Source organism: Dipteris shenzhenensis, chromosome 28 (assembly GCF_047967505.1).
Source record: "Dipteris shenzhenensis isolate YYH24624 ecotype China chromosome 28, Dip_SZ_1.0, whole genome shotgun sequence".
NCBI lineage: Eukaryota > Viridiplantae > Streptophyta > Polypodiopsida > Gleicheniales > Dipteridaceae > Dipteris > Dipteris shenzhenensis.
Genome location: NC_141623.1, coordinates 49,345,587 through 49,371,637, shown reverse-complemented (window position 1 = coordinate 49,371,637; position 26,051 = coordinate 49,345,587). Strand labels below are relative to the sequence as shown.

At 43.9% G+C, this 26,051-nt stretch overlaps 1 protein-coding gene across 2 annotated transcripts in view; it reads left to right on the top strand.

Moving 5' to 3' along the window:
• EMB2729 (Alpha amylase family protein) overlaps window positions 1–26,051 on the top strand; it is a 215,376-nt gene that overhangs the window by 133,920 nt on the left and 55,405 nt on the right. For both annotated transcript variants that reach the window (XR_015543794.1, XM_087399851.1), the window contains exons 12-18: window positions 5,755–5,892; window positions 17,182–17,250; window positions 17,479–17,595; window positions 17,739–17,816; window positions 17,964–18,068; window positions 18,650–18,727; window positions 18,908–19,012. Coding sequence is in view for 1 of the 2 variants with exons in the window: in XM_087399851.1 (XP_087255977.1) it covers window positions 5,755–5,892; window positions 17,182–17,250; window positions 17,479–17,595; window positions 17,739–17,816; window positions 17,964–18,068; window positions 18,650–18,727; window positions 18,908–19,012 (690 nt within the window). In the remaining variant the exon portion in view is untranslated. The remainder of the gene's footprint in view (window positions 1–5,754; window positions 5,893–17,181; window positions 17,251–17,478; window positions 17,596–17,738; window positions 17,817–17,963; window positions 18,069–18,649; window positions 18,728–18,907; window positions 19,013–26,051) is intronic.

Genomic DNA, 26,051 nt, shown 5'->3' with positions numbered 1-26,051 from the left:
TGAATGTGTTGGGGCTTTTATGGTCTGAAGCTCCCCTAGTGTTGCTAGAACACTATGCTCTAGGAAATTTTGAAAAGCCCCAATTTCTGCAAACCCTAATTTTTGCAGCAACCCTAACCCTAAAATTTAGGGCTTTTCTGTTCTGTGTCTTCCTTTGGCATAATTGAAGCTTCTACCATGTAAAATTTGGGCCTTTTTTGAAATCTGAGTAAACATTGTAAGGGATTTAGACACTGGCTGTAATAACAGCTAAGACCTTCCCACCAATGGATAGCATAAAAAACTCCTTGCTCATCGAGAAATTCTTAGGGAGCAATTTCCCAACTTGGCAGACAAAACTCCGGCTTCTTCTTATGCGAGAAGGGATATGGAATATCACCAATGGCAAGGAGCCAAAACCCCAAAGTGATGATGCTAGAATCAGTTGGTGGCAGAACCAAAATGATAAAGCAATGGCTATCATTGGCCTAGCTTTAGCTGACAACCTTATCTACCATGTGGATTTTGATAAGACAGCAAACGACGTTTGGGAAAAGTTAGAGAATTTGTTTGGAAATAATTCCAAAGTATTTCTCAAACAAAAACTCTTCAAGCTCAAGATGAAGGAAACTGAAACCCTCAATGAACACTTGAGCAATCTTGGGTCAATTCTCCAACAATTATCTGCCATCCGAGCCATCGTTGAAGATGATGATCAAGTTGATGTACTTCTCTCCAGTATTGAAGACATTTCCAAGTACAATGAGATCCTTGCTGTCCTAAGAGTCAGCCGCAATAATATGAGCTTTAAGGATATGGTAGCTCATCTCATTGATGAGGACCGTAGGCTTACAGAGAAAACAGAATCTTCCTTCGAATCTGGCAAAGCATTCTTTCTCAAGAATAAGCCCAAGAAGAACGGAAAACCTCTTAAATGTAATTACTGTCAGAAACTTGGCCATCTAGAGGATCGTTGCTTCAAGAAAATGGCAAAGGTACAAGCCAAAGAACATGCCAATCTGGTTGCGGAGCAGAGCGAGGACGAACACGATGAAGCTACACCTTCTGGACCTGAGGAACAAGCCTGCACTGCTGCTATTTCTGGTCTATCCCTCCATGAGGTGATAGATGAAGAGTGGGCTTTCTAGAGTCATGTGTGTTAGGTACTCTGCCTTGGGTAGTCTCCCTAAAATGATGTAATAATTTGTCATTTTATGTGCCTTGTCCTATAAAAGGCTCCACTTACTTCCATGTACCCAGTTAGGAGACAAGGGCGGGTTGTTATGTCTTTCCTTTATCAGGCCTGGCCGAGTTCCAGGATGTTGGTGTACTCCCTCGACCTATGAGTTGGTCATGCATCCATGCTCAGATTTGAGTCTCTGATCACGTTGACACCTAAGCCATGAGAGTGCTTGGTTCAACCTCTGAATTATGCTCAGCTGTTAGCCTCTGAGATTGCCTGGGATGCACAGTCTGGATGATGTCATAGTCTCTCACCCTAGCTCCGAGGGGGGGTTTGTTGGAATCGGAGTCCTAGTGTGTGTGGTCCTAGAGTCCTAGGAGTGTCCTACAATTATGTGAGTGTGAAGAGTCTTGAGGCCACTTGTGCCACCTCATGTGGTAGATGTGATTCCTCACCTAGATTATAGGATCTAGATTCTCTTGTGTGTGACCTCATCTATGAGGTGTCTGTAAGGCTTGCCCAGCCTATAAAAGAGGCTATGTACTTGCTGTGATTATCAATCTATCAACATCAGTTTATGCCTCAACTCTTGTCTTCAATCATGTGATCAAGTCTCTCACCCTCTCCTCATTTCCATCAGAGATGATAGTGGAATGGATGAGGTAGTCCCAACGGGGTGTGGGAGCATGGGCTGACTGAGAGGGAGAGGGGAGAGTGAAGCGTAATGCGGAATAGTGTATGACACCTCTGAAGTAGGGGTCATAAGCGGTGCGAGAGTTGTAACAGGAGAGGAGGGGAAGGGAACAATCGGTGCCATGGGCATGAGTATGTCACTGATTGTAGATGTAGAGGGAGCTGAGACTGGAACTGGATCTAAGCCTGAAACGGGGGCTGAAGTCGAAGTAGAGATAGAGATAGAGGGAGCTGAGGCTAGAGCTGAAACTGAAATTGAAACTGTAGCGGGAGTTGAGGTCGAGGTAGAGATAGAGGCTGAAGAAGCTGAGGCGGGTCCTGCCTTTGCCTGGCTGTCTACCCCGAGTCCACTTCGGCTGTAATGTGTGTTTACATCCTCCAGTTTCAGTTGTGTTGTTTGCTTTTTGTTGTTGTTGTTGTTGTCGTCTTTCTTGGTTTTGTCCCCCATTTCTCTTGGACCCTTTTTTTTTTTTTTGGGTGTAGTTCTTAGTGTCCGACCGGGAGTGGGAGCACGGGCCCCCCCCCCATGATGGGAGGCACGCCCAATGCGAGGTGGTGGTGAGGCGGGGTGGAAGCCTGAGGTGGAGAGGCAGCCAGGAGGTGGAGAAGAAGAGGCTAAGGTGGTGAGGAGATTTTATTTTTTAATTAAAAAAAAAAAAAGGGGCTAAGGTTGTGAGCAGCGAGGGGCTGAAGTGGGAGCGGGAGGAGGATAGAGGGGGGTGGCTAGGTAGGCTGAGCGGAGGGAGAGCGTAGGAGAGGATGCTGAACGGAGCGGGGTAGGCTGAGTGGAGCAGAGGGGCAGGCTGAGCGTAGGGCGCGTAGGGAGGGGAGGCATAGAGCGTAGGGAGCGTAGAGCTGAGCGTAGAGCGTAGGCTGAGCGTAGGGGGCGTAGGGCGTAGGCTTAGCGTAGAGCATAGGCTTAGCAGAGTGTAGGCATAGGTGTAGGCTTAGGCTTAGGCTTAGCGTAGAGCAGTTCAAAGGCTACAAGGGGCAGCGTAGAGCAGGAGTAGCGATGGAGTGAGAGCTATGGAGAGAGAGAGAGAGAGAGAGAGAGAGAGAGAGAGAGAGAAGAAGAAGAAGAAGAAGAAGAAGAATGTATTACCGTCCTCTGGGGGCCGAAATACCGACCCATGGGACCCATAAAAGTCACGATACAAGTGTCTCCTTCCTTTTATGGAAGGGGGGGAGAACAATTATTTTGAAATACATTGAGTAATACAACATTCACGATATTTAAGAACCTTGGCAATATAGTTACCCAGAGTGGCTATATGGCTATGTGAGAGCAAGCTTGCTAGGGTGTCGTGTTCCTCTATAATATTGTTAAAGTCCCTCCTTATGCAGGCATACCATGTGCATGTAAGGAGGACATGTGCTTCTGTCTCTACTTGTTCTTGGTCACACAGCTTGCAAAATCTTTGTTCCCTTGAGACGTCTCCCCAAGCACCTTTCTCTATCTCCAGAGTGTGTGATCGGGTGCGGATGAGTGCAATGCTTCTCCTTGCATTTGCAGGTATGGACATAGTTATGTATTTTTGTGCATTTTCTTCCTCCTTGGAGTAGGTGTCCCAATAAATGGGATTGACATGCGTACAATAGTACTCATACTTAGCCCTTTTTTCATTTTTTCAGCTGATTGCCATTTTTGCTGCAATATTCCCAACAAAGCTTTATGAAATGCCTTCTCATCCATTTCCCCGGATGACATCTCCAAGTAGGATGTTACTCTCCATCTTTGGAACCATCTCTGAATGTCTTGCCACCAACCAGATGATAGCGTCTTGCTTTTGTTTGTATTTGAGGCCTTTTACTTGCTTCCCATGCTTTCATTGGTAATCTGTGCGACCCCATGGACTTGACCTTCTTTATGTATTTGAAAACCCTTCGTAGTGCTCTCAGTTCAGTGGGCCTTGTACCAGTCTCAATAAGCATGATTGAGTATGGTGTAGTAATTTTAACTCCCAGATGCCGTCTTAGAAACGATTTCTGTATTTTTTCAATATCATTCCATTTTGATGCTGAGATGGTACCTCCCCATACTTCTACTGCATGTAGGACTGTTTGCACCACATAAGCATCAAATAAAATCCGTCTGATGCTCCATCTCTTAGTGTCACTATTTCTGCAATCATTTTCAAAATGATAATATTTTCCCCACCCGGCTTCAATCCTTATGTGGACACAATCATTCCATCTATGATTTGCTGGCACATCTATTCCCAGGTATTTGAATGTGTTTACTCTCTCGATTTCCTGCTCATTGTACATAATACTTGGGGTGTTTACAGGCTGTTTTGTTTTTACTATCATCATTTTAGTTTTGGTGACATTTACCATGAGGCCGCTCTCTGCACAAAACTTGTGTAGAATGTGCATCATCCGCTGCATATTTTCTGCTGTGTATGAGAAAAAGACAACATCAGCTGCATATAACAACAGTAGTACGGTGCATGCACAGATTTGGGGGCTCTCTAGTTGCTGCTCTTGCATCATTTCTTTGACCAACTCCTCCAATCTGTCAATACATAGTCCAAATAATGTTGGTGACAGAGGGCAACCCTGTTTAAACCCCATATTACTATGGAATGTAGTTGACAATCCGTTTCTACCTTTGAGTTGGCAAGTTACTCTCTCATATAATCTAAAGACTGCTATTTTCAAGTGATTTGGCACTCTTAAGTAGCCCATTCTTTCCCACAAATTGTCTCTAGGCACTGTGTCAAATGCCTTCTTAAAATCTATGAAGCAGCAATAGAGAGGCTTTCCTTGTAGCCGGCTCTCTTCCATTAGAACCCGTAAAGTGACCAAGTGATCCACAGTGCTATGGTTTCTTCGAAAACCAGCTTGTCCAATGGCCCTCTTTCCATTCAGTTCTGCCCATAATAGTTCTATAGTTGGAAAGCTGATTACGATCCCCACCTTTATATATTGGTTTCACCCAATTTTCTTGCCACTCTGGGGGGAAACCATTAGCAATTGCATCATTAAGCAAAGAAACTAGGCAAATTCGTGTGTAGTCACTGCCCATTTTAGTAGCTCAGCCTTTATATGCAATGTGTCATCTGCTTTTCCATTGGCCATTTTCTTCAGGCCCTCATTCACATCGTCCACAGAGAAAATATGTGGGCCATTGTAGTGAGCTATGTCTGTGGACATAGGTAAGGCATGTGGGTGGGTGTAGAGTTGCTTGGCATATTGGAGCATTTCTTCATCTGTGAAATCTCCCATGATTTCTTTTGATCTCCCTTTAGTTTGCCTCCACGTTCCTCTCGGGTTCTTAGCAAACTCAATGGCATCTTTCCACTCTTTGTCTAGCTGATATTTCCTCTTTTTTCTCCGAGTGAGTGCATGGAAGTGTTTTTCAGCCTCTTTACGTTGCATGTCATTTGGCATCTATTTAATTTTCAGCTTGGCTTTGCTGCATTCATCATCAAACCATTTGTTTTGTGGTAAGCCCTTCGTGCGTGCGCGCACACAACACACACACACACATATTATGGACAAAAATAATATTGGGGATAGTATTTACTTAATTGCATATTTCTGATTGCAGTGTTCCTAGACAGATACCGGATTATTGTTAGTGTTAACAGAATTTCCCAGTTACAATATTTTGTTGGAGTAAGATGCTGTAGGTAGTGAAGATAGTAAAGTGGAGGGGTCATGATTTAAGATTAGAAGAGAGTGGGATATGTTTACTCCTCTTTGTTTAGCAACATTGATTACGTGTAGGAAAACATCCCTCCCTAGCATCGATTAGGTTTAAAGGATATATCTCCTGTTTAATAGCTTGAGTGTTTCTCAAGGACAGCTTATTTTTATGATAAATGATTGTTCCTAGCTGTTAATTGTTGTTGCATGTGCAATGCTCGTAACAGTGGTTGTCTTGTTCAAGTCAGACATCATTGTACCCTGGACTTTGCCAACCAATACATCAAGGAGGACTTGGATTCGACTACTTTGTTTGCACAGCACCAGCAGACATGTGGCTGTGGTTGATTCAGAATGCCTCTGATGACCAGTGGATCATGAGTCAGGTGGGATTTACGAGTGCCAATTCATATATTTGAGTGCAGGTGCTTGGCTTGCTTCCTCCTAATATTGTTTCCTTCCATCCTAGTGCTTTGGGCTGTTCCCATTTGATATATATTTTTCGTTAACTTACAAGGACTTCTTCATCTACTTCGTATTGCCCTGGGATTTAAATCCTATTGAGTTAAATTTGACCTCATTCTCTCTCCTCCATTTTGCTCCTTGAACGTTTTGCTATGTCCTATGGTGCAAATCAAGCCCAAATTTAAATTTATTCCCTTTCTCATCTAGGATTCCTTGACAGGTACACTTCATCTATTAAAAAAAAGGAAATTATAGAAACAAAGTTGTTCGTATGTGTTTTGGGCTAAAATGTGGGCTATCTCCCATTTTAAGTAAAAGAAAGAAACTTTTCAAATGGTAGCAACGAAATTGTTTGAAGTTGAGGGTACTCAAAACACTGAAGTGAATTGGGTTCTAAACCCAAAAAATTTAGGGGGGGAGAGGTGTTTGTGTGATAGCCTCCCCCTTCTAGGGTGGACAAATGAAAGTAAGCATCATGTGGTTCGTAGTCACCACATAACACATTTCATGAGGCAAGGTGCTGTTTGACGTTGCATGTGGAACGATGTTTTGCAAGATGCTTGTAATGCCTATGCATTATGTGCCATCAGATTGTACCAGGTTTTTAATCAGAAGGTACCAACAAACAAAGTTGAGGGCCTGACAATAAGTTTTCTATTGACGACCCTACAACTTTGAATTCTTCACTTACAAGTTCAACCTGTCAATGAATGACCATCAATGAACTTGATGGGGGTTTCAAGTTTGAGGTATAGAATTTTCATGTTTCACCATTCATGCGAAAACTTAGAAGTGACAAGTCTCATTATCCACGTTCATTATGTAAATGTTTAATTAATTTGTTGCTACTTTGTCAATACTGGGTAGCTTATTGTATCGTTTTGCAAACTTCAATTCTAGTCATGATGCTGCTGCTATTGAGGAAATTGCATATGTAGTAAGGGCAACAAGATGGCAGGCTTGAGGTCATGCCATGATGTGTTTTATCATTCATTGCATTTGCTTCTATGTTTTCGTCAAGTGATTTGATTTTATATGAGTGTGTGTTAATCCAATTGAATTTTTACAGTTGTTATTAGAGGGAGGCTGCAGGTTTGAGTCTACGATAATTCTACAATGATATGATATGATATGATTCTATCAAAGTCCGTGTGAGACCCTTCAGGATCCATGGGACTGGGCCTTGGCGATCAATATCAATGAATAGCGATCCCTTACATCCAGTGAAATTAGATATTACAAAACTTACTATGATGTGAGTATGTGTTGAGCTACCTTGCGGGCTAGCCCTAGTACCTTCGATGTTCCAAAGCTTCTTTTAAGTAGCTCCCTAGCTTTTTTGCTGGCTGCTGCAGCACTGATATGTGTAAGCTCATTTTAGAAGTGCATGCTGCTCATTTTCTACCTCCCTTGTGGGACAAATTTTGCAGACCCGTTCTACTCTAGGGATCCTAGGTCTTGCCCACCTTCCCCTTTTCACCTCTAGATCATGTGAACTAGTTCGAATTTTGCAGATTAGATGCCTTTTAAATATTGATATGTATTCCCCGAGGTATTTCTGCATCCCATAGCTGTCCATTGAGTGGATTTTCTGTTTGTAAAACTGTATTTTTGTGCCCGGTTTGTGCTATAGCTTCTGTAGCATTTTCTGTGTCACTATCCCTCTGATTTCGCATGCATATTCCGGTATATCAGCTGGTGTTATACCCAATGATTCCATCCACTTCATCCCTTCCTTATGCCATCCTGAATTTTGCACCGTTTCCAATGCCTCGCGTGCTATCCTCCAGGTATCCATCTACTCAACTTTGTGTGGTAAGCCATGAATTGACACATTGATTGCCCTTCTAGAGGTATCATACTTGTTTCAGCCAGTAGGGTGGCTAGGTGTATGTGCTTTAACCCCCAATTCCTGAATTAGGAAACATTTATGCACTGTTTCTATCCTTTCCCAGTAGGTCCTAGAGAATCCAGGTGCTCAGGCTGGGCACGCATAGTGTCTGCACAAGCATAGTGTATAGGACTTTTCTCATTTCTCAATTCCATAGATGTGATTTTCAGCATTTATTTTGGAAGCTATAGAACACTTTCAGACCTGCTAGTATTCTCCTCTCCATGTGATCAAGGGCTTGCTCTAAGGTGCATGTGTGCATCTAGGGGAGTCACATTTATGTGTGTGTGTGTGTGTAGTAGAAGCACACCTAGTGCTATGAGGTGTCTAGTCTGTGACCTAAGTGATGATGTAAGCACAAAGGCCCCCACATGGGAGGTTCCTTTGATTTAGCTAGTCCCACTGATATAGGGGCTGATTGCCACTGATGTAGGGGAGGTGCCTACACCTTCCTCTCACTCTATATAATGGAGGATGTTCGTTCATTCTAATACATGGATTTTTGCCTCACTTGAGTTCTCTCTCTGTGTCATGATGCATCTATTCTATCCCACACACTTCTTCATTCGGTATCAGAGCTGGTAGGTTTTAGAGAATTCACTTTGGTAGAGCCACCTCTTCATCTTTTCCATTACCTCCTTTTTGAAGCTTTCTTCTTCCTTCCTCTTTAGAAATGACTAAGCTCTGTTCTCTCCATTCCTTGCGCCTTTTGCCAGGCCCTCTTAGCTGAAGACTCTACCCCCTGGGACGCACCTCTGGCTCAGAGCATTCCTCCAAATATGGTCTTCAAGCACAAGTTAGGCAACGCCTAGAGCTCGCTGCTGCTGAAATCTGAGCTCAGATAGTCCACTGGTTGCAGAGAAATCAACAAAAAGACAGTCGACTTCGTTGAAGCTCTCCCAGGCAATGTGGCGCACCATTTTGCCCCTTCTCTGCTGTGCTTACTGTCTGGTATAAAGGTTTCATTTCAGCCTACAAAGCCCCAAATCTAAAGATATGTGGAGTGAGAATTCAATCCTCCAAGTTACTCTGTTTCCTTGCAAGCATTTTTGACAGTTTTTGGATACTTTGAGGAGTCTTATGACACAATTAGCCTCAATTAACTCTCCAGTCACTGAAGATGATGCTATGGCTGTGCTCTTGAAGAGTGTGCCTCAAGACTTTGACTATGTTGTTACTACCTTGAAGAATCTTCCTCAACCCACACTGGAGGGCATCATCAGTGCTTTACAAGAGGAGGAAAGAAAGAATACTTCAAGAATGGGTGAGGTGCACACAGAAGCACTTGCAATGAAGTTATTTTATAAAATTAGTGTATTTTATATAAATTAGTGTAAAATTACTTCGTCTAGAAACGTGTAAAATTAGTGTATTTTATATATATTATTTTATATAAATAATAAGAATAGTGTATTTTTTATTTAAAAAATTAAAAAAAAACTTTCACGTTTCGCACGTTTCTTAGAAACGTTCGGGCAAAAACATTTCTTCATGTTTCTACTGCCCGAAACGCGTTTTCTGGTGACAGAGGCCAGTCCCACTGATATAGGGGTTGATTGCCATTGATGTAGGGGAGGTGCCTACACCATCCTCTCACTCTATATAATGGAGGATGTTCCTTCACTCTAATACATGGATTTTTGCCTCACTTGAGCTCTCTCTCTTTGTGTCATGATGCATCTATTCTATCCCACACGCTTCTTCACTCCACACATGCTTTTCCATTTGTAGCTGCCTGTGAAATCTAGCCCTAGATATTTATATGTGTTGACTGTTTCTAGGGGCTCACCTCCGTAGGTGACACCCACCTGTTTATCACGTGACCCGTGGCCACCATTATTTTTGTCTTATCTATATTGACCTGTATTCCCGAGTGTCCGCAAAAATTCCTCAATGTATCGAAGTGTGCTTGCAAGTTCTCCCTTCTCCTCTTTGTGAATAATACCACATCATCCGCATAAATAAGCATGGTCAAAGCATATCCTGCAATCTGCACACTCTCCCTACTATGTATCTTCCTCCACTCTTCTCGATAATCTATAAAGAGGCCCAAAACTGTTGGTGAGAGAGGGCACCCTTGCTTCACCCCTATATCGCTGCTTGTGGCAACTTTATTCTTGGAAAATGATCCTTCTGGGCTAGCTTTGCTAAAACTCTCGCATGTAGTTGTTATGTTGCTTCTTTAAGCTCTAGAGGAACTTGAAGTTTCTCTAGCCTTTCCCATTATTTCTTACATGGGACTGTATCGACTGGTTTCTTTAAATCAACAAAGCAGCAATAGACAACTTCCTTCTTATGTTTGATGCCTTCTGCTACAGCTCTAGCTGCCTCTAGATGTCAACCGTCGAGTGTTTAGGATGGAATCCTGCTTGGGATTGTGCTTTGACCCCTTGTTCCTCCGTCCATTTGCTGATTTTCTCCTCAAGGATAGTTCCGTATAGCTTTGTCATAAAGCTACTTACCATGATTGTCCGATCAATTTTTGCTGTCTTGCTATCCCCTCCGTTATGGATCGGAACAATCGTGCTGAGCTGCCATTCTAGAGGGAACCCTTCTTCTAGAGCCGTATGCATAAGCCTGATAAGCATTTTCTTTGCCTTCTCACCTCCCCATGTCAGCATTTCTGCTACCAACCCTTGCATGTTTGGAGCTTTCCCATTAGCTAGCTTTTTGAGGCCTTTACCCACGTCCTCCTCGGTTACAATTTCATTTGATGCTTGATAGTGTAACTGTGTTTGAAGCTTGAGTTGCTAGATGAACATGTTGCTTTGGATAGGTTTACTTGTTTGAATTTTACTCTTGGCAATTGAATGCATGACAATGTTTTGTGGAGGTTCTTTGTAAATTGTTCAGGTTGTTCTCTCTCTCTCTCTCTCTCTCTCCCGCCCTGGACCTTCCGCTTGACCTGCGCAACCTCCACGTCGCCAGCCCTCACATTGCCATTGACAATCAGCCCCCACGTCGCCTTTGACAATCAGCTCAAGAACAGCCCGCCTGCCTTTGCCATCGACAGCGAGCTCGACATTGCACTGCACCTCTCCGACAAAGTTGATCATCTACATACACACAGAACACAGGAAAAATTTTTCTTTCTTTCTTTCTAAACAGAGTGCATACTCTTCCTTAGATTAGTGGAAGTGGGCTGCCTTTTTTCTAGGAAACATGGGGTCCTTTCAGACTCCTTTCAAGTTGAACAAACATCCAGGCCTAAATAGTCCTTTTGGGATAGTGTATGGCACCAAGAACAGCAAGAAGATAGACATGCTCATGAATATGTTCTTCGAATTACAAGCTGAGAATTTCCAGCTCCAAAAAACTGTCATGCAACTCCAAAGAAGAGTGGATGCCTTGGAGAATACAGTGGATAGTGGATGCCAACAGATGCAAAAGTTCATGCAAGCCAAACCTATTGAACGAGATGCAAAGGATGTGCAAGAAGGGAAGAAGTGGATTGACATAGTCTCCAAGAAAGATGCCAATGCAGAACATGTTGTAGAGCCATTGAAATCAGCCCAAGTACCGCCACGTCCCCCAACCCCAAAGCAAGAAGATGTTCAGGATGTCCAGGAACAGAGAGAAAGAGATAAGAGGTCTCAGAACATTGTCATCCGTGGTCTACTGGAGATGGATAAAGAAACCCCTGTGGCTCTAGCCAAAGTGGTGACTGAATTCTTTTCAGAACACTTTGCGATGCCTGAAGTGACTGTATATGCAGCCCACCGCATAGGGAAAACACAAGAAGACAAGCCCAATAAAAGGGCTATTGTGTGCACTGTAGCAGATCCACGAAAAAGGGAGATTATCTTGGATAGCAGTAAAGTATATCTCAAAGGCACACCTTTCTATGTCAGTGAAGACCGTACCCCCAAATAGCAGGAAGTGCGAAGAAAACAATACACGGAAAGACTAATGAGACAAGGAAAGCTGCCCCAAACACAAGATGGGGATCAAAATGCAAAATAGGAATTTGCAGCCCATGGGAAACACAAATGCTTTACCAAGTTGTACAATCATGCACATACTATTGAAATGGGGAAGGAGGATCTGTCGGTCACAGGCACTAGTTGTTTCAGCTTTGAAGACATTGAAGTTGGACTAAAGAAGATGGCTAATGGCAAAGCATCAGATCACGTGAAGATACAGGCTGAATTTGTGAAATGGACACGAGACCGAGCAAGAACATGGCTCTCACACATCCTAACACATGTCCTACACCATGGTTTTCCTCAGGAATGGCTGCACTATGAGATGTAGTTGGCTTGTGAGAATAGAACGTGGAAATGTCTCCTCCACTAAACAAACCACATCCGCTGACATAACTCGAGCATTCTCAAGAGAAAATTGGGTCCAGCCTTTACACAAAGGTGGAGACAAAAATTCAGTCACAAATTACAGAACTATAATGGTCAGCTCTATAGTGGCCAAGCTCTTCAGTACAGTGCTTGAAATGAAAATCAGCTCATGGGCAGAAGAGGCACAGAAAAGAGCCACTAGACAAGTAGGCTTTCGCAAGGAGCACAGGACAGCCGACCACCTTATTACCTTGAGAGTCCTCATGGATGAATGTAGACTGAGAGGACGCACTCTATTTTGTTGTTTTGTGGATTTCAAGAAAGCATTTGACACAATTCCAAGAGGAGGATTATGGAAAAGAATGCAAGAAATAGGAGTCCCTTTGGCCTTAAGAGTAGGCATCTCTCACATCTATGAAAAGGTATTATGCCGACTCAAACAAACACAGGGTATGTCCGATGCGTTTGAGAGTAATATGGGAGTGAAGCAAGGCTGCCCTCTATCGCCTACCTTGTTTGGAATATGCATTGACCAACTGGAGGAACTCATCAATGAATCTGCAGTAGAGGAAGGGTTGCAAGGACCGCAATTGGGGCTTTGGACAGTGCTATTGTTGCTATACGTAGATGATGTCGTTCTTTTTGCATACAATCCAGAATCTATGCACAAACTTTTACAAGTGCTTAAGACTTTTTTTAGGGAAAGTGGGCTGCAAGTAAATGTCGGCAAAGCAAAGATGATGGCAGTCTGTACCAATCAGCCAGAACATCCCCCTGAGATCACCTTTGATGGACAGATTATTGAGTATGTCAGCACCTTCAAATACTTAGGGGTTGATATCCCGGCAGATCACAGATGGTGGCAATGTATACACAAAAGGATCGACACTGGCTGGGGGAAGTACTGCCAGTTTGAGAATGATTGCAGGCACACCGACACCAGGGACTGGAAAATTCGAAATGTATTGTTTGATGCATATGTAGTGTAGACAGTATTATATGGAGTGGAAGTATGGGGAGGCAGCGTTTCAGCCTCTACATGGAATGATATTGAGAAAATGCAAAAAGCTTTCTTAAGGCGACACCTTGGTGTCAAACCCACTACTCCATACTCAGTACTTTTGTTGGAAACGGGAAGGAGACGGATTGAATTTCATGCATTGATCAGAGTTATGCAATACCTAATAGAGGTACAGCAAATGCAACCTGATAGGTTGCCTCATAAAGCATGGAAGGCTAGCACAAAGCTTCCAAAGAACTACAAAAGTAAGATCATCTACACAGGATGGGCAACCGACATAAGAAAATGGCTCAGCAGATGGAAAGTGGAAGCATATTTGACCATGCCGCCTGCAAAGGTCAACATGCAAGATTTTCAACTGTCTTTACTGAGCACTTTGCAGAATCAGTGGCTGACAACTGAAAAGAGCGTAAAGCTGAATTATCAAGACAACATAAATCCTACATGTTGGTCTACATACATGTCCATAGAGACACATGCTCAGCCTTATATTAGCACACCTATCCCCCTTCTATATCGCAGGAACATAGCCAGGTTCCATACTAGATCTCATACATTTGCCATTGAGCAAGGAGCTTGGATACACCATCCCAAACATGCTAGAGTCTGTACCATTTGTGACATGCAGACAGTTGAGACGGAGGCACATGTAGCTCTACAGTGCCCCCGTTATGCACATATTAGGGAGAACTACCAGCAGATACTGGAGGACTCCGCTCAGTTGACATCAGTTCTCTCCACTGTCTCTCCGGCAGCTTTGGGATCTTTTGTCACTCGTCTTTTTACTTGTCGTCAGGAACTCATAGACTCCTGACCCCTCTCCTTGAGGAGACTCTTTTTACATTGTATTGAGACAGGTCCCATGGGTCATTTTTGGCCACCCGAGGACGCTAATAAATTCTACTTCTACTTCTACTTCTCTCTCTCTCTCTCTCTCTCTCTCTCTCCCTCTCTCTCTCTCTCAAATCACTACAAAAGTAAATTGCATGAAGAAAGATATCACAACACAATAGTTTCTCCAAATATACTCAACCCGACCCGGTTTGTTGCATATACAAAAAACCTTCAAAGACTAACAACTTGACGAGCTGACAACGCCAACCAAGATCAACCAGGTGGTCTTCTACCAAAAGACCTTTACTAAACTATACTAGCCATCCCTGACTTAAGTGACGAAGAAGCCTGACAACGACTATTAGGGGTAAGAGCCAACAAGTATTGATTCACCGAGCGAGTTATAAGTGATATAGACGTGCCACACTGCTTCAACGCTTAAAGATCACATAATTTTCAAAACCTCTTCAACATTATTGGATTGTGACATTGAAATCATGTGCAAGAGGTGCCACGTTTTATCCAGACAAGGCCACCCCTGGCCCATCAAAGATCACCCAACACCCCCCCTTAAAGTTGAGCAAGGAACAATAGAAACTTTAAATCAAGATCACCGCTCAAATTGAGCCGGAACCCACAAAACTTGTCACCTTCCTGCAAAGGACTGAGAGTGTCGAAACAAGCATTACCAAGCTTGTGCCAAAAAAAACATGTACTAGTCTACCCACTAAGATGCAAGACTAAAGAAAAAACTATCTAGCTGCCCGCAAAGAGCCAAGCCACAACAACCACATGGAACACCCACAATGGGCCAGATCGATGATAAAGCAATTGGATCGATTTTAAAGTAATCGTATCGAACATCCACAAAGACCCAAATTGATTTCTACATTGCACTGCAAGTGTCCTAGGAAGCGTACTTATTGATATGCTTGTGTTCATTTGCTACTACTGACAAGGAATAGACTTTCTGCCAGACTACCTCCAAAGGTTCAGATGGGTACATAGTAGGAATTTTTGATTCAGATTATGAAACCTATTTGGTATGTCCAGAATTCCACAACACCCAATCTGGCTAAGTGAAAAAACTAATGTGAACTAGAAAGCACGCGCTAGCACTATATGCTGCCTTCAGGGAGCACAACACCACAAATAGGCCCCCGATAAACAATCATTTTACTCTCCTAAGGAACATAGAAAATATAGTGTATTGGTGAACATACCAAGCTTGGCAATTGCAGCGATTCTGCTCAATGATCACTCGATTTGTAGAAATCCATGGTATGACTCCTCATCCTTAAGGAGATGAGGTTAGATAAAACACTGTCCACAACCATCTAAAGCAGCACCTGTTGGAATATCTTCATCAACAAAAGACTTTCTGTAACCATCGAAGAACAAAGTTTTCAACAATCTCATCTTTAGATATGATTTCAAAACCCGATGAATTTACTTTCTTTGCACTTGCAAGCCCGTCTAATAGATTCTTTGCGTTTTGCTTGCTGCTTGATATGAAGTCCATGAGTCTCCACACTTCCACTGCTTAGATATTCCTCACATCATACAAACTTTGACCGCTCTAACTAGCAGACCCTCAACCGACTACTTAGATTCTCAAGACCTTGAATCTTGATTGCACTTAGACTGTCAATGTCTCATAGATCCTCAGAATTGGCCCGATCTTCACGATGCAACCAGCAATACCTGCCTGACTAAGCAATGGGCACGCCGCATTGGCCCAGTCTCAAGTGGCAGTGCTTTCATTGTCACTTCTAGGACCGTTGGACCAAAACCCTTCTCTTTGACTCTTTGGTCTGACAAGAAGGTATGTATGACAACCCTTGTACGGGGACCAGAACTACCAGAGATAGATTGGACTCGAGTTGAGAGTCTGCAGGTTCTCATGCTTGCACTGATTATTCGCAGTAAGCCTTCAGTCCCACATCAAGTAGTCCTTGCTGAGTTCGGAGCATCCTCTTTCAAGCTCAATGCAACATTTCAGGTTATCTGCCTCTGCAGGGTGGTTTCGGACCCCTATCAATCTCCTATCCTACCCAGATTAGAGATCCTTAGCGGTTTTCATCAATAAGGCCATTCGACATAGGGAGTGGTTGCTGCAGGCATGTAGGTGAGATCATGATATACAGCCAGACTCCACTCAGAGCATGATCACTGAGTTTTTCATGCCGAATAACACGACCAATAGGACTCACAAAGACGGCGGATGCAAGGACTTGAGCCAAAGGTACATCAAAGTCGCCAGTGGACTGAGGCACATATCACATTAGGGGATCTTCCCTCCATGCTCACTAGACCGGAGACACGACCTACAGCAATGATCGTGGTGCTTGTTCGTCGCAGGGTCCTAGCCAAGAGACCACAGCGAACCACACATATCGACAGTCACCGCCAACGTTCCATCACAGGTGTTATGCCATCACAACAACCTCACACATTGACGTCCCCCTCTCAGGGTTGATGCCCGCACCAGCTCCCATCCTCTTCATGACCTCAAAGAGTTCTCTCTCTGTGTATTGGTGCTGTTATGATCGTGATTATGGGTTCTCTTTTGTATTCATCATGTTGTTGATGCCCGCTTAGGGGTTCCACCCCTCAGCTCATTGTATCAAGCTCTTGTAGTCTCATAGACCCTTTGGAGATGAGCCCAATATGAAGCAGCTATTAGAGCTTGGATCTTGGGTCGACGAAGTAGATGCCAAGGCAATGATTCCTTGACGGCTTCTTCATAGATATGGTCATAAGTGTTTTCGCTCTCTGCTCTTTGTCTGTTTTTGGGTGGCTTCTTAGCTTGAACATTTTTTACCCTTGTTCCTTTGTCCTTTGTGTTAATACCCGCCCCTATGTGCTGGTCGTAAGCTAGTGCTTGTTTTTTCTTCTTAGAACACGAGTCTTGTGTTTGTTAGCATTTCTTAGTGTGTTCCCCCCCCTTTATTGCCTCTCTTTGCCAGTCTCATGGTACCCGAAATAGGTGTTTGGTGTCTTTTCATTTTTTTTGGACTGAATTCGTACGATTGGATAAATTCTAGTCTTACAAAGATATATCTTTCACTTTTTTTCTTTTCTTCAGGTTTTTTTCTTACATTCTGCTAAAAGGACGCATTCAAATCTAAACTGAGAGACAAAATACTCCTTTGACTTTGCATGTGCGTAGATCGTCAAAACTTTGACAAGTTTGCGAAGTATAGGGAAGATGGTCACATATACTGAGAACCATAGTCAGGTGAGATTCTTTGAATTGAGATGTGTAGGTTATGTGTTCACTTTCTGTGTTGGAGAATCTCTCTTGTTGTTACATCATCTAATTCTTGTAGGATATAAAGGATCTTTCTTGGGCGTATGGTTCTTCATTGCATGCACATCAAACCTTTTAACATCCGTACATATTGGTCAATAGTTAGAGAGAGGTATTCATGATTTCAATCCTCTTTATGTTTTTGTTTGTGCAAAGTCCATGACAGGAGGGATGTCATTGTCAGAAGTTGTTATATCTTGTCAGACTCATTCCCATTCAAAAGCTGCCCATGAGTATGCAAAACTGAATAATGAAGGCCTAGCACTACTCAAGGTAGTAAGATTAATTTACTTGACATTTTTGCTTGTTCGGGAGTGGTTACTTATTATTAGTACCTCCTCAGTTCATGAAACTAGACAATGATGGTGTGGACTGTTGTTGAAATCCCCCTAACCAGTCTGGAAATTGTACAAAAGCTGGTCAGGTTTGTAACCCTGAGCATGGGAGGAGATGCATACTTGAATTTCATGGGAAACGAGTTTGGACATCCAGAGGTAATGAAATCTATTCCCACAACCTGTGTGTTTTCAGGCCAGCTTAACCTGATCCAATTAAGGATTTGTACACCCTTATTGATGTTTTATGTGGCTAATCTGATAATTTGCTAGCATTGGTATTGAAGTATTGGCTTGTAAGGACAGAGAGTGGAGTTTCCAAGATTCAGCAATCAGAACCCTTATGCATGTCGTCAGTGGCACTTGTTGACAAAGGGTGGCCCCCATGCCCAGCTTGCAGAATTTGATCGTGTAAGTGCTTAAATTCAGATTTGAGGCACATCTATTGCGCCTTGCTTGTTAGCTTACTCTTGGTGACATTCTTCTAGGATGCCATGAATAATTCTATTGCACTAATTTATGGAGTGGGGAAAAAGCAATACAAGCACTATGCCTGAAACATTCTGTTATATTGGTGTTTTTCTTCTAGGATGCCGTGACTCTTGGTGACTTCCGTGAATAATTCTATTGTACTAATTTATGGAGCGGGGAAAAAGACATACAAGCACTATGCCTGATACATTCTGTTAGATTTATTGAGCAGGGAATAGGGATATGAGCCTATGTTTGAAAGAAGCTAACCTTATACAAATTTAATCATTTCGAGAGTACCCTTCTATGTACAACAAGAGGATTATGAACTGAAGTGCACGTTAATATGTTGTGTCTCTTACATATGGGCTTGGGATTCACTTATTTCAGACTCTCGCTACCTGCTGTTTTGTGAGAAATGATATATTTTAGACTCTCCCTAGCTGTTTTGTGAGAAGCAACAATAGTGTCAATGATGAGCTCTCACTTCTAGCTAAACATATTTTTCCCCATTGGAGCAGGCACTCTTGAAATTAGAGGAAGAACAGGCATTCTTGAATCAGGACTCTGCTGAAGTGCATACAGATGATGAAAAAAAGGTAGATGATAGCTGATTTATCTTGGTTGACTCATCAACAATTTGTCTTTATGAAATTTTCTTTTGACTGATTTTGAGTTCAGTGCTCATCATGGGTAAGGTTCATCCTTTTCTTTCTCAATGTGTGGATTAAATGTAAAGCTTACTGCAATCAATTTACAGTAGTTCCTTGATAATGCAGATCATAATTTTCAGTCGTGCTAGGTTACTGTTTGTCATCAATTTCCATCGAAGTCTATCGTATGAAAATTTTCAAGTTCGGGTGGAAGAGGCAGGTGATTATGAGGTGAGAGCAAACATTAACTCTGTGTATTGGTACGTGTGGTTGTGAAGGTGCATTTAATACCAGAATATGTGAATTTTGCTACAAACCCACAAGAAGCCAAGTATTAAAGAAGAATGAATGCAACAGTCACATCATTTTATATCGTAGCTACCGACCATAGGCACTGGTTTAAGGAATATACCCGTCTTATTCATGACTCAATAGAGTAAAACTCAATTGACGTAGCCACTTTAAATCAACCTCAGCTACACATCCTGTTTCCATTTAGTGCAGTGTTACTATACACATGAGATCATCTAGATGGCAGTTCCAGGAAAATTCTGCAAACTGGCCTGCCTATATAATTGAGATAGGAGGCCCATTCTGGGTTTTGTTTGTATAACCTTCTTTGAATTTTAAAAATAAAGAATTTGCTCATAGAGTCAACCCTGAGAACGCCAGCCACACTGAATAGAGGCATAGTCACGGATGAGGTTGGCAAAGTAATGGGTATGCAGTTCATTGTACAAGAAATTCTAATGCTCTTTGTACCTTGCCTTGGGATTAAGCTAGGAGTGTATATGTACATGTATACGATTGTGTGTTATGATTGTAGTAAAGTCTGTATGAGACCCTTCAGGATCTATGGGACTGGCGATCACTATCAACTAATAGTGATCCCTCACATCTAGTGAGAGAAAATATTACAAACTCATCATATAGTGAGCTCTTGTTGGGCTAGCTTGTTTGCTAGTCCTAGTACCTTGTTGAGGTGTTCCACATTCTCTTTCACGTAGCTTCCTAGCTTTTTGTCTCGCTGCTCCAGCAGATTTTTCAGATATCTTTGCTGTCCCCATATGCTTCTCTGATGTGTGCGTAGGATCTACATCATAGGAGTAAATGCTGCTTATTTTCTACCTCCCCTGTGTGACAGATTTGCAGCTTCTTTCCTCTCTAGGGATCCTAGGTCTTGCCCATCAACCCCTCTCTACCGAGAGAGAGAGAGAGAGAGAGAGAGAGAGAGAGAGAGAGAAAGAAAGAAAGTTTATTTAAGTCTTCAGAAGACCGATGGTCTATGAGACTGAAAATCCTGATACAACAAGTTGTGGTAGTGGAGCTACTAAACGAGCATCCATACCAATGCAAAATGCAAAAATGCAGAATAACAGTACTAAGTCCTAAGTACAACATAGTCATGTCGATGGTCGACTATATATCTGTCTCAGCATCGTCATCAATATCATCATCATCATCATCGGCAGCAGCAAGATATCAGGATGGATGGGGTAGTGGAGGCATGAAGTCGGCAATAGAGTGTTGTCGGCCACTCAGAGGTGCGGTCTTGGCACATTTCTTGGTCGTAGCTCTGCGTCTGACCAGGGCTACTGTGACCCCCGTCAGTCGGGCTCCGACTCTAAAGGAGGGGGTGTCCCTGAGTGTGATCTGTGTCGGCCCGCTGTCTGAGCCGTCGGGTCACCGGCTCCGGGTCACGGTCATGTCGAGACCTCGTCTCGTGGGGTCCATGTGATCTAGCTGAAAGAACTCCGTGATAGAGCTCTAAGAGGGATCAGCCAAGGAAGAAGTCTGCTCCTGTCTCCGTGCTCGAAGTATCCTCTCCCGGTGTCTAAGTGCCTCATGAATGAAGCCTGCCAAACACCGTTGGTCTGGGTAGCAGAGAAAACATGCCAAAATCCCGTAACTATCCCTAAAGAGGCAGTGGAAACGTCCTCGAATCTCATAGTACATAGGACACCTGAAGATGAAATGCTCCTCTGTCTCAACCTCTTGCATGTCACAGAGTGTGCATATGTGCCTCTCCCTGGGTAGTCACTCTGCTCTGCTGCTCTCGATGTGAGTCTGTGTGAAGAGACTCAGAACTGCCCAAGAGAGATCCTCAGCGAGTGGGGTAGGTGAATCTGTGTGTATCCTGGTGGGTCAATGAAACCTTCCGCTGTGATATGTAAGAAGTGATCTCTCTGTACGTGCATCCAGCACCTCTGGTCTCCTCCTGCTGCAAGTGCCATAGAAGAGGATAGAGCTATCCATGGTAGCCTGCTACGCCCTGAGGTATAATCCCCATATTCCCTAACTCGGTACAGATATGTGACGACCTGAAATGCAACATCTAGCTGTAAAGGGGGTGACCCAAGCTCAGCCTGAATGATCTGGTGAGGAACGGATGACTTACCACGAATCATCCGTGATAACATGAGAACCTGTAGCCGCTCCACATGGGCCCACTCTGTATCCAACAAGTCTGCCCCGCAACAAGGGCTGCCGTACATCCCCGCTGGGCGAGCCAAGGAGTCAAAAAGCAACCCCTTGGTGCGTGGATCCTGAAAGTGCGAGTAGAAGCACTGCCTCTCTAGTCTGGCCAATGAAGCATACCCTCTACTCAAGCGTGCCTGCATCGTGGGTCTCATAGTGAAGCTTGGGTCTGGAGAAGATAACCCCAAGATAAGTGTATGATGAAACTATCTCAACCGATGACCCCGCAAATGTGAACTGCTCCTGACGCATGATGGCTCGAGATGTATTGAAGATCACGACCTTGGTTTTACCCAGGTTGACCTTCAAATCATGAGACTCACAAAAGGACTGTAGTGCGTCTAGGTGTCTCTGAAGCCCCTCTGCTGAGGAAGACAAGAGAGCCACGTCATCTGCGTAGAGCAAAATCTAGATCAGCGTGCCTGCAAGAGAGCAACCTCCACCCCCCTGTGTCTACATCACTGTCTCAAGCTCGTCAATGTAGAGGCCAAATAAGGTAGGCGACAAAGGACACTCTTGTTTGACCTTGATGGTGCTCATGATCTCCTCTGTCCACACGGATCTTGCCCGAACTCTGCCAGAAACTCGTAAAGTGCCATGACAGCCCAAATGATCTCCTGGTCATAACCCAAGTCTTGTAGGCGCCATATGAGGCGGGCTCTTGGGACCGTGTTAAATGCCTTGCGGAAATCCACAAAGCAACAATAAACCCTCTGTTTTCGTGACCTTGCCTCGATGATACATCTGAGCGTGAGAATGTGGTCCATGGTTTCATGATCACGTCGGAATCCGGCCTGTCTTGCTGCTCTAAGTCCTCGACACTCTACAAGTCTGCTAACCTCGGAGTCAAGTACTGTTGTTAGTAAACAAAATGTTCAATAGCTCCTCCTCGTTCCGACGAACGAAGCATAGTTTCTTCCTCGGTACCAGTCCACGGTATTCACATAGCATATATGGTGCGCTTGGAAGCTTGTTTTTGGTTTCGAATCTGAGTTGATGGCGTAAAGCCTTACACTCATCATCGTACGGACTATTACAGGGTACGGTTCCATGGGGTGGTGGGTGGGTGGAGCGGGTGGTGTGGGGGAAAGCGTGAGTGAAGTATGTACAAACGGCCATAGTAAGAAGGTCAGTGATCTCGATCAAAGCGTATATCGTGGTAGGTGGAGTAAGCACTGAGTGGGGTGGAAGGTGTTGTGCGAAGGGAGGTGGAGATGCTAAAGAAAAGGTATGTAGGGGGGGAGAGGTGCTACAGTGAAGTCAGTAACAGTAATGCGAGATGTGAAGACAGGGGATCCCATGATGTAATCAACAACACTGGAGCCCCCCCCATGTGGAAAGCATGTGAAATCACCTGAAGCGGATTGCTCAGAGCTAGAGCTCCAAGTACATGTGCAAGCTCCATATAATTCCTGATGGCCCTCTGATGTGATATAGAGAGCTCATGTATTTGTGTCTATCGGGCTGTCTCCTGTGGCGGTGGCCGAGGGGCGCTCTCTTGGATCTATGTATCTGGTGGGCTACATCGAGAGTAATGCCTTGTCTTTGGCGGTCCCCTTTGAGGAGGTCAAACCTCAATCGTGCGTGCTCGTGTCGTGTGTGGTGTCCACGTCTCTCGTCCAACCGTATCCTAGTGACGGATCTTACTACTGATCCATAGTGGTCTCGTCTCCTCGAGCTCCTCCCCCTCAATCTCATCTAGCACTAGCTTGGATGCATAAAAATCAGTGACGTGTGTCTATGCTCGGTCTAGCTCAGTATCCTGAGGCATCAACTATAGCTGATCTCTGGCCTGCCGCAGAAGGGAATCCCTATGTCTCCGCATCTCAATCAGGTAGAGCCCAATGCAAACCTGGTCGGGGAAATATATCAGCCGTGTGAGTGGAGCCGAGCCCCTCCTAAGAGAGGCAATGGCATTGTCCTCGGATCTCATAATAGGCCGGACACATAGAAAATGCTCCTCTGTCTTGACCTCCCCCATCGTGCATAGTCTACAGACCCACTGCGCTCTTGGTATGCTTGCCGCTTTCCCGTCCTCAATCGCAGCTGGTGGGATGAGACTAGTATCTGTTCGATAGCAATCCGCAAGGCGTGTGAGACTCCCCTATCCTCGAGATACTAGGGCCTGATGATGAAGCCCTGCTCTGATATCCTCAGAAAGTAGTCATGGTAGAACTGGGTCTTGGTGGGGAACTCTGATCTCCCCCCCCCAAGCCCGAGATGTGTGGAGCTGGAGAAGGTCTAACCGTATGATACAGTTAATCTCATCATGTGGAAGGAGCTATGTTGGTGCATCCATGCTGTACTAAAAGGGGGGGAGGCTATCCATCTGGATATCGTGGCTATCAAACCATGTGGACACCCGCGCATAGCATGCTGTATCAAAGCCTCTCTTTGCCAGTCATCAGGATGACTCCAGTGCCAATCTCTGTACTCTCCACTGAGGCAGGGCCCAAACTCTGTGGAGAAAGGTCACAGTCTAGAACAAGGTGTCCTCCAAAAGTGGTGTTATGGTGAACTCTACCTGTATGATCTGATGGGGAACTGAAGGCGTACTCCGAGCCCATGATCACCTGTAGCCTCTCAAATCCCTTCCAGTTAGTAGCTGAAAGGTCACTCCCTCAAAAAGCTGCTACATACATGGCAGTCAATCTCACGAGAGTGTCAAAGAGTATTTGTGTGTGTGTGTGTGTGTGTGTGAGAGAGAGAGAGAGAGAGAGAGCATATGCTGATGATTCTTTCTTTACCCTGAAAAATACTCAGAGCGATCTCTCCTTGATTATGCAGGCTCTTTCCACATATGGCTTAGTTGCTGGTTTTCATGTGAATTTTCAGAAATCCAAGCTATTGCCGTTGCATGCTAAAGACTGCCATAGTGTTTTGTGGCCTGGGGAAATTGTTCCACCTTCTCAATTGATTCGACATCTTGGCTATCCTCTAGGTTGGGGGCTCACTCGTTCTCAACAAACTGATTGGGTGCTCACAAAGCTGAGGAAAAAACTTGAATATTGGAAGCTTGCAACTTGGCCATTACATGTTCGTTTGCGAATAACGCAATCCATTTTGATAGCATACATACAATTCTATCTGCCCCTCATTATGTTTGGTAAGGCAGATCTGGTTTCCTTTATGTCTGCTATTATGGAGATTTTCTGGCATTCAAAAAATAGCAAGAAAAGTCTCAGATTACTCTCTATGCATCGTCTCTTTTCTCCAAAGATGCACGGGGGTTTGAACATACTCAATATTCAAGTGCATATACTTGCTCACAGGGGGAAAATGATGTTGCAGTTTATGCAAGGGGATCAGCCTTGGGCTTTCATGATCCACTCTCTTTTGTTGCATATTGATACTTCTGCTTTTTTGCTTCTTGATTGGAAGCATATTTTATCCCACTCGGAATGGAATGGTAGGGATTCTTTGCTAGGAAATTCCTTGAGGTCTGAGAATATTTATTGGTCCAAAGTATTCCACCCTCCTTTGGCTATACAAGAACCCAAGCGTTCTTATTTTATATCTTTCAAAGGTATTTCTTCTATGCCAGATATACTTCACAATAATGGCACTCTTTTATCTTTTTCTGCGGCTGCTAGCAAGTATGGTTTGGGAGCTCATTATCGTCCTTTATGGCACAAAATTTCAGAAATGCCTCAACCTTTCTTGCCGGTACCTCGTTTGGAACTTCAGGATAGGCTTGAGGATTAAACTCTCCATTCTTTCTCTTCCTCGTCCTTTGAAGCTGTCACATATCACAGTGCCTTCTCTGTATAAAGTGTTGTTACCTCCGTCTTGGGTTTTTGACAGAGCCAATTCTGTTTGGCATATGGATCACCCATCAAAGTGGTGGCGAAAGCGGCTGCGTCTCCTTTGGCATTATAAAGTCCCTCTTCGGCAACAGCTTTTCCTCTGGCGAGTCCTACATGGCATTTTTCCATCTGGGCAGTTACTTGCGCATCGACATATTGCCCCGACTGTTTGCCACCGATGTCTACATTCTGCTAAATCTGTGCCTCACATTGTCTGGCACTGTCCACATACTTGTGATTTCCTCGCTCTCATTCGTCAGGGGCTTCGAGCAAGATTTCCTACTGTCACTTTTGGCAGGTTCTTCTAGTTATTTGGTTTTCATCCCGCTAGACAGGGTTTTGATTTATTTTTTGTTTGGGTGCGCCACTCGGCACTTTGGACTCTATGGATGGACAGAAATCATAGTCTTTGGTGATCCTACTTTTCCATCTTTTGTTTTTTTCAAACGATCTCTGCGGCAATCATTTTATGATTGCTTTCAGACTCATTTGATTGATCATGATGTATATATGGCTTATACTGAGATTTTCGATTGTGTAGTAGTTACTTTGTTTTTGGAGTACCTATGAATGTAATTATTTCACATCAATAAAATATTTCTTCTCACAAAAGAGAGAGAGAGAGAGAGAGAGAGAGAGGCAGAGAGAGGAAGAAAGAAATTTTATTAGAGTTTTTGGAAGACCGATGGGTCTATGAGACTGAACGAAAACTTGATATAAATCCCAGTAAGGGTGGAGCTACTAAAATGAGCATCATCACCCGTGCTGAATCCTAAGTCTGATCATACATAATCAAATACATCTGGGTATGACAATAAGAAAAAAGACAGGAGTGGAACATAATCCTCCGTATGTCATGTCGCCCTGGTTGGTGCATAGCCAGTGATGGGGCGCTGGCATCCGTCAAGGGGTCCCATGCGTCTCGGTCTCCTGGAGGAGACTCAACGCAAGACCAAAGCCACCGTGACTCCCATGGGACGTATCCC